The following is a 9,723-nucleotide window of genomic DNA, read 5'->3' on the forward strand; positions in this document are numbered from 1 at the left end:
TTGTACATTTACTGTCTTAATGTTTTGGTTGCATATAGAATGTGCCGTAGAGCTTGCCATATAATGTATAAGGAATTAAATGTAGAATGCATATAAGCTATTTTGCAGCGTATCTAGTTAAGCAATAAGTCTGTAGTATCTCCCTTTATATGGCACTGGCCTGTATATGCTTTGTATATATGAATATATATGGATGGGAATCACCTACATGCGATTGTACAGAGAAGTATTATGGATTTGAAATCAGCCGCCACTGTTATTTTTCAGAGTACATGAAATTGTTTTTGTACAAAAGTGAATGATTCAATTTAAAGCAAAACATATAAAAGATCGGTGTGAATTTTGTGTTTTGTTCTTCCTTCCGTGTTCACGCTTTGTTTGTTGATGTGCAAAAAAAAAAATACAAAACACAGAATGTTGTTTTAAAAAAATCATATTTATAGATGCAGGACATTCAGGCTTTCCATATCAAACCCACATGATACAGCATGACCCGGAAAAGAAACAACACTACAAAATATCCATAGAAAAACAACTCAGTAGCAACACATGACTCTTCACGAAAATGTACAAATCTCAGTTTTAACAACAGCATTACATTCTGGATGAACTCTCCGACATGTATACTGTTTAGGGCAGCAATATACAGTGGGATGACATCAGTGAAAGGTTTGAGGGACGAGGGACAGAAGGCTGCGAGCAGAGCAGAGACGAGGAAGAGGAAGAGGAGGAGAGAGGTTTACGACGTAAGCTGAATAGATTATGTCATATCAGAAACCAACACAGGCTCAAAGAGGACATAAAGATGGACGACACATCACATCAAATACTCCTTCTCCTCCTTCTTCTCTTCCTCTTCCTCTGTCTCTTCTCTTTCCTCTTCTTCGTCAAATGACGCCACTCCAGAGGATGCCCGGTCAGAGAAGAAGCCCCTTGGGCTGCAGTGCCAAACCCGGACCTCATGAAACACGCTGCCTTCCTCCTCCTCGTCCTCCTCGTCCTCCTCTCCAGGAGACTCGGAGTGAGAGGTGGAGTAGCAGGAGTCGTACCTGCTGCTCCTCCCCCGAGGCCTCCACTCCGGCTTGTTGTAGACGCAGACCTCACTGTGCTGCTCCTGCAAAGGAGCCAGATGCTCCTCAAGCCTCTCCTCCTCCTCCAGGAACGGACTCATGCAGTCACCGGGTAAAGTGGGCGAGCCCGTCTGGGATGAATATAGGTCATTGTGAGCTGTAGGCCTATCACAGAGACTGCTGTTGGTGGAGCCCATGCTACAGTCGGGGGGTGGTGCCTCGCCACCTTGAGAATCCGGCTGGCATGGCTCTCCGCTGATATGACTGGATGTGGCGGCGTCTGAAGGAGGAGTAAAGAGTCAGAACACCTGGATGTGGATATTTTAATGGGTTGGGGGTGGGAAAATGAGGGGCTGTGTCAATGAGAATGCATGAGAATGATAATCGTCGTGACTTGAAGTGAAAAAAATGGTGAAGATGGAGATACCTGAGGTCTGGCTGGACAAGATGTGAGTCTGTCCGTTGGAGTGGAAGTCTTCATCATTGAAGTCTTCGTCCTCATCATCATCCAAAGACGCCCAGGCACGCAGTTTGGCCTCAGCGATGGCAAACTGCTCAGCCACACCTATAAGGAACACAGGTCAAGTAATTGAATGTTCTCTAATGACATACTAAGTCAGTACATTTTTCCACAATTAGAAGATGTGTTTAGATAAGGTCACGCCTGATCAGTATGCTGATATTTTGAAATAATTCCATAATCTATTTGAAATTGTGGCCCAAATAGATTTTTTAGGTGTGATTAGCTTGACTGACATGCCTGGGAGCCAATGGGAGTGACTGATAAGCCCTGTGGAGTAGACAGGTAGGGATATCTGGTCACTCCGGATGAACGCACTTAATTGTGAGTCATGACTTTTTTGATTTTGTCATGTTTGTGAGTATGGAAAGTAATGCATGCATTCCCCAGACAGTTTTGATGTTTGCCATCTTGTCCTAATCAGCTTTTGAACACATATTTTTTTAAACATTTGTCCATGCTGGTTTAGATGCTTTGCTGCTGGAATGATTTCAGCTGATAACTTTTTACATATGTTATGATGCATAATAATGGCAATGGGAAAATTGTTTGTATGTTGGTGCGGTTGATAGAGCTTTCCAAAACCCAAGTAATGCCTGGAACAAGACCCCAAATCCAGATGAGTTTAAAAGAAGATATCTAGGATGCAGGAGCAAAATGGTGACATGGATGGAGGAAGTTCAAACCATGCAATCACTGGCAGATAAAATGGACGAGCTTGGAGTGCTGAAAAGGACCCAGCAGGAATATCAGGAGGGCAATATTTGTTTCACTTAGACCTAGCTACAGGAACAGCTCTTAATACTCAGCTTTAAGACTAAACTGCAGACAGAGAGATAATGAACTGTTGTTTGTGAGTTTGTATCCATGTTATCTACTGAGAGAGTTCACCTGTGTGTGACGTCATCAGCTAAATTGTTGCCAAGTTACAAAAAACAATATCCCAATCCAATTATGTCAGTCTCTGAAGATTTCTACCACACCTCTCTCTGCAACATTTTACAACTGGTTTCAGTTGGTTTACTTTGTGATCTACTTATAACAGAAGCATATTTTTTCAAAATAATTTATACTGCAGGAACATAATTTCCTTGTGAGAATCAATAAAGTATTACTGAATTCAATTCAATTCAATTTTGTTTTTTATTTATTTTTGTTGTAAGCACATTTCTATTTTGTGAAACATTTATTTAACATGCTCCACTAAAAATTCCAATGAAAAAACTTGGAGAACACTGATAGCTTAGACATATCTACAGTCTTCTAGAAAAGACAGAAACAAGGATGATCAGTGTCAGGCATAGTTTAATACATTTAGAGTTTAAAAAGGTACTGCATTTGATGGAAATGAATGGACACTCTTAAGAGCTAGATGAGCCATGAACGTTGTTATTTGAGAATAATATATAATATCATTAAGAATACAGACATGACTACATCTTTGTCACTATGGGGCCTGATAAAAGTGTATAGGTCACGTATACAACAAGCCCCTGTCTTTGCAATAGACTTAACACTCCTCCTTCACATCCAAGTGTGGTGAATATGGCCCCAAACAACACAAAATGGCTACAACCAAATGCACAACGGGAGGCATCTAAATGGCAATTAACAAATCAGCGGGTGATATCATGGTGTTTTCGTCCTTTTAAATATACCTCATTGCTTGACAGCTTAGAACGATGAAAGGCTGCACAAGGGCGCTTCAGCCAAACAATTAACTGTCTCACTGGAATTAACTCCACCAGGCGGCTGGATTCTTATGAGCTTAGTGAGATCTTGAGGCTTTAAGCTGCGTATGTGGCCGAGGTATAATTATTTCAGTGCCCTACACGGACGAAAGTGAGGCAATCTAAGTGTAACGACAGTCAACAATGGTAGCTGTTCGGGTCATTTTTTATTTTATTTTGAAAAACTTAAAAAAATGAAAAACCTTTAAAAATTGTAAAACCTCTTTGACCTTCTCCCAATTGACCGCGACAGGAGTTTAGTTCTGAATACTGGCTTTGTTCCTGTGATCTCATTTGCAGACGCTAATCAGTGATTTCACTTGACAGATGATTCATCCAATAGTCTGCCAAAGATTTTTTTTAGAAGTCCCCGCTTCTTTTCCAAACACTTTCCAAGGAAAACTTCCCAGATGGCTCTATGAAGCAACCATCTGCTGTGTCAGGTTATATACGAATAATTTAAAGAGATTAACTATTATTATTAATGTCATTCCAAGTTCTGTGTTTTCATCAAATAGTTTCTCAGATTCGTCTTTCATCATCTCACATGTGAAGGAAATGACTGAATAATAAGATTTTTGTGCTACCAGTGAGGTGTGGTGTATTTATCTTTATATGAATCTCTATTTTCACAAGGCTAAAGTAATAGACTCCCTGTCTTTGACAACCTCTCCTTTTGTTTGTTTTTTCTCATTTTACAAGTTTTTACAAAACATTTTATCTATGTGAGACATTTTCTGAATCATCCATTTTTATAAATGAGATTAAGGAGAGTTTCATAACGTTATGAATGCACATTGAGTTGCCTGTGGTATGAAATGCGCTATATAAATAAAGATTGATTGATTGATTGAACGTACGGATCATTTTATCAATGAAAACCCAATATAATAAAACTATCAAAAAACTTACAAACTGTCTAAAATACAATTATTTCTTGTTTCAAACTCACATGGATTCAGCAGGTATTTTCACTTTGAAAAGGACTAAAACAATCAGTTACCCTTCAATGAAATAATGTTCCAGTCCACGCGCTTCTTTTTTTCTTTGACAAAAAAACACAGTGTACACAGCAAGATTACTTTTGGTATTTTGCTGTATTAATTAGCTTGTGGAGAGACACAAGACCTTATAATTCATATGATGTACGCTCACCCCGCACCTTACTTTCCTCCCTCTCGCTCTATCTCCTCATCAAACCACAACAATGTCACTGTCGCCAAATAGGATGAGTCACAGCAAGACAACAGGGACTGCTGTACCGTTGGTGGACAGTGAAGTGCTGTGGGAGAATGTCTAATAGGCCACCATCTGCTGGCAAGACAAGCCGTCACCCGAGAGACGCCACGGTGGGCGGAGCTCATTGCTGACAGGCGGGTTTGAGGGGATTAGGTGCATGACAGAAGGTGGGCACCGGTCACGAGATAATGCTGTGGTTAAATCGTGCTAAGAGGATGCACATGCCAAACAAACAGACATGTGACTTTAAAAAAAACAAAAAAAACAGCTAGTTTTCCCTCACATTATTTTATACAGTAAAACCACAAATACCTGCAGCAAACCGAGCTTCCTTCTCCCCTTCTGTCAGATGGCAGTAGGAGTTGAAGTGGGACTGGGCGCCTGGTGGAGGGGCTGCAGGTTTTGGCCAACCCTTCCATTCAATGAGGTGGGCAACCCGGCCCTGAGCCAGCGAAGTGGGCTTTGTCACATGATCCCTCACTGCCTGAGAGATCCCTGGACACGGAGAAGTAAAGGTCAGAGTCTGACGTTTGAAGTCACAGTGCAGCAACACAAAAATCAAAAAGGGCATTTCACCATTCAAGGAGGATCTGGCGAGCGCTGCAAACTCATGGATGCCGACACTTTTCCTTGAGTCTGCAGGAGATTTTCCTGACTTCGGAATCATTTCACTCTCCTCAAATTTCACCTGCAAGACATGAGATCTTAGACTCACTCTATGTTGTTTGTTTGTTGGTTTTGGCGAATACACAAAAATACACAGCTGTTCCTTAATTTGCATGTCACTTCTTGTAAAACAGTAAAGGTTTACTGCCTACACTGCACAGTTTTATGAGAGAGACGTTCAAATAGCATCAAAGATTTTTTTTTTTAAATGAGGCACAGGAAAAAACACTAAACAAACCGCAGACATGGACTCCTTGTCGAGAGAAACGCTTCACCTCAAGTTTAAATTAGAAATTTTCCTACCTCTTCCTCTTCCTCTCTCTGTCTCTCCATTCTTTCATCGCTCCTGATGCTCAGCCGCATTGTGAACACGAGGAGATGGTGTCACAGTGCAGTAAACCAGCACAACTAAACATCACAGCTTGAGTGTATTGGTTTAAACCACAGGGCAGACAGGCAGACAGCTATGCCCTAAATTTACTGCACAGATGCTTCTAAAGCCCCAGTAAGCCGGTGAAACCGGTTTGAATGGTTGGGGTGGAGGGCGGCGAGGGCAATGGTGACAGTCTCCATTTGAGTGGGCAAACATATGGCATGTGACCAGCCCTGGGTAAGCAGCTCCAGCCAGGCCTGCTCATCACATAGCTGCTGATTAAAAGTGATAGTGCTACCTAATGAACTCCATGCCCAAAACAAACACACATGACCGAGCAGATCAAAAGGCTCGGCCAAATCTGTGGCTACAGCTGCTGAAGCACAAGACAGATTTTGGAATATGTCTTATTTTCTTTTGTTTTGGGTGGGTGCAACTTTAAACAAGCACGAAAGATGTTGCCTGAGCACACGTGCACGACTTGACAGATATTCTTAAGCAGATTGACTCCCAAAGAAGCTAAGAAAGAAAAAGCCTCTGACAGTGGTTAAAGGCTTACATTAAAGACAAGCAAGACAGTAAATGTGTGTCAGTGACACTGGGACGGGGGTGATATGAAGGTGCAAACAGCTTTTCTAGCCCATGTGACAGTCATCGCTCCACAGAGGAGAGCCTGATCTTCACAACACACCTGTGAGACGTCACTCTGCTGAACGCTGATAAACACATGCTCAGCGTGTGAAAGCTCTGAAAGGCTCCCTATTGAGATTCAGGCACACAGATTTCAGCACCGCGGACAGCTAACCTCCTCAATAACATAAAGACAATAAACTTGATACATGGACATCTGCCTCTACCTTAATCTACCACTGCTGTCACTGCTAGAAATTAGGATTTTAGTAGGTCACATGCATATAAGCAGCATTTGTGCTGTATAACAGTGATTCCTTCCGTCCATTTTAATTTGTCTTGCCTGAAAGTGAACGTATGTCATATGTCTGAAAGATTATACATGCACAAAATTGTTGAAGAATAATGTTGTGCACCATTAACCATAAACATGACATGTTAAAGCCTTCCTAAACACCCATTTACAGCACAGCGTTTCTTTTGGCTGTGTCTTTCACTGTTTGTGTTTCATTTCCACTGAGTTTTAGTTATTCATTTTGAAATAATTGTCTCTTTGCAGTAATTTTGCGTCATTTTAGTTGTTCTGCTGTATTTGTATCTTTGTGGCAATTTTTGTTCCTCTGTAATATTTTGTCATTTGGAGTGTCATACTGGTCATACTCATCTTTATATACGTTTCGTGTTTCGTTAACTCTTTTGGTGATTTTGTGTTTCAAACTGACTATTTTCTACTCAATGTATTTTTGTTCCTATTTTTAATCATTTTGTTATCATACTGCTTATTTTGTATGTAAATGTTTCGTGCCTCATTGTTATATTTACATGTCTTATTGCGTGTGTCATCTTGTGTCTCTATTTGGACATGACTTGTCTCATTAGTCATTTTCTTCTTCTTACAAATGAGGTGTTTCCTTGTATTAATCATGTGTGTCCTTGGAATCATTTTGTGATCTCTGTGGAAATGTTTTTTTTTCTGTATTTGGGATTAAGTTGTGTCTCATTTGTGCTTCTCTGCTATCCTTTTTGTCTATTTGTGGTTACGTGACCTTCTCTCTCCAAGAATAAATGTAAAATAAATTTAGTTAACAAAATCCCTCTTGACCCAAGATTTCTCTTGGGATCCACAGGAAGGTCCTGGGCTTATGTGGGTCATTTGATTTCAGTTTGTTGTCTCTCTCATCCTGTTGCTGCGTTTGATTAATCAGGGCATAAGGCAAAAAATAAGATGAAGATGTAACCAATGTTTTTTATTCAAGTGATTGATGGTTGAAGGCAGTCAATAAAAATATCTTTCATTCTGCAATTCAGGTTTATGGGGATTATGCTATTATTGTAAATTCTGCTTTTGTGGGTTTTTAATGTATTTGCTGATATCATCCAAAAACTATCATGAATGTTTACCCTTTTTCACACCTTTACTATTATAGACCAATTAATGGACAGAGTAATAACAGACACTGACATGATGTGGCCACTCTGGAGCTGTGAGTGTGATGCTGTCGTTCTTAAAAACACATATTTCACCTTGGATTCAAACCCTCCGCTGAATCTGATAAATGCATCTTCTTAATCCAAACAAACCATATTGTTGCGGTTAAGTTGCTACATGTGTTTTTTTATCTTTTTTTTCCCATGAGTTGTTTGGATCATTTTGTCCTCTCTCTGCAGACAAACACAAGAGTGTGACTTATTGACTAAACATGGGCTCTCTTAACAGGGGTGATGTCTCGTCTGGCACCTCCAGAGACTGTGATTGTGACTTATATGACCAACAAGTGGAATCGAGTGAAGTCAAGTCTGCCTGCAACCAAACATCCTCAGCTCTGTGTGAATGGAGGAAGCTGCAGTGCTGAGAAGCGGGTTTTTTTTCTCCTCCAGAAATGGTGCATTCAAGCAAAAGAAGCGGCACGCTGACGACTGAATAACCCCCCCACACCCCCCCCAACCCCCCGCCATTGATGACACCAAGTCTGTAGCCTGCAATTATGGAGGAAAAAAGGGCACAAGAGGCGCGGATGCAGCAGCAGCAGCAGATCTACTGGAAATCTCTGAAGTCTTAATCTGCATACCAATAGCTCCATACCTGCATCAAATAAACACCACGGAAATACCAAAATCCCGTGCCCTTTATAAGCACCTCCACAGCTCTGACGATGCTCGTGCGCCTCTAATTATTTCCTTCCCAGCGACTCTCTCTCGGTACCTTGTACCTACCTGGAAGTCGGATCGCGGAGGCTCATGATAATACGCTTAATTGTCTCCAATCCGATCAACAGGGCGGTTTGTCCTCCAGCTGCGGAGTCTGCAGTTGAGCATCAATGGCCCACAGGCGGCGGAAACATCTTCCAAACTCCAGGATTACATCTCCGGCTCAGACGCACCATTTGTTGCTCGGTATATGGGTTACATAGGCTGAAGGCTGTCCAAATGTCTCCCGATGGGGAGCGTCATCAACGCAAGGCGGTGTCATCTAGTCTACCCCCCCTCCTCTTCTTCTTCGTCTTCTTCCTCCTCCTCTCCGGCCCGTGCTGCCAAGAAGATACAACAACCTGCAGGTTTGGTTCAAGAAACCAACTGATTGTTAGTTGTTTTTTGTCTCACCAGGGACCCCATGCATCCGCAGTCGCTTGGTAAACAGCTCCGACAGGAAAGACGCATGATGGATGAGTGGAAATTTCCAGCAGCCTTCCAAGAAAACATCCATATCGTTGCTGTCGTGACGATTTGCCCTTATTTGTTCCGTTTTGCGTTGGCATTCACACAGGACGTACAATAAGAATGAAAGGACATAAAGCATTGCACAGACAAACCATTGGTGCACCTGAAAGCATCTGTGTCATTCCATAAATCGGTCAAAACGCACCTCACGGTTGTGTGCGCATAAAAAAAAAAAGAAAAAAATAAACATTTTTTCCAGTGCTTATTCATGCACGAGTCAGTTATCCTATACGCTGTTCTGAGGACATTTCTTGTATGATTACAGCCATGTCATTCTGCTCAGCATCTATGTGGATGCCTCACAGGCGTTATAGCTGTTGGCAAAAACAAAACAAACAAAAAAAAAAACTTACGTTTTCTTAATGCTTATTTCAAGCACACGTTCGTCACACATAAATCTGGCAGCTTGCTTATTAGCTACACATAAACCTGCAGAGGCACACACAGATGATCATGTATTTATAAGATTACTGTAAATGCAATATATTTTGGCTTTTGGATCAAATCTAAGGTCTCATGATTCTATGCTATAAGCACACACTGAACACTAAGTTTATTCTAACAATCTAAAATATTAAATCAACCGTGTGACCTGTGCAGACTGAAGGCGGTCATGTACAAAAAGCAGGAGAGGCAGGCGGAAATCAGGGACCCACAACTGCTTTTTCACTTTTCTCTTTTTATCCCATTGGATGAACCTTTACATGAACCTCCCATGTTTGCCCATTACATGGATGGTAAAAGTTACGGTGCATAAACCAGTCAGCATCGGGGACC

The 9,723-nt window shown here is 41.4% G+C and overlaps 1 protein-coding gene across 1 annotated transcript; it reads right to left on the reverse strand.

Annotated features, from left to right (window-relative positions):
- Nucleotides 1–417: 417 nt before the first annotated feature.
- fam131aa (family with sequence similarity 131 member Aa) lies at nt 418–9,054 on the reverse strand. The gene is made up of 5 exons (XM_075483402.1): nt 8,443–9,054; nt 5,136–5,247; nt 4,872–5,054; nt 1,498–1,635; nt 418–1,350 (listed from the first exon to the last, which is right to left on the reverse strand). Exons 2-5 carry the CDS (start codon nt 5,224–5,226, stop codon nt 818–820), a joined length of 945 nt encoding a protein of 314 aa, XP_075339517.1. The 5' UTR covers nt 5,227–5,247; nt 8,443–9,054; the 3' UTR covers nt 418–817.
- Nucleotides 9,055–9,723: the final 669 nt, after the last annotated feature.

The sequence above is a fragment of the Odontesthes bonariensis genome, chromosome 14, assembly GCF_027942865.1.
Source record: "Odontesthes bonariensis isolate fOdoBon6 chromosome 14, fOdoBon6.hap1, whole genome shotgun sequence".
Lineage (NCBI taxonomy): Eukaryota > Metazoa > Chordata > Actinopteri > Atheriniformes > Atherinopsidae > Odontesthes > Odontesthes bonariensis.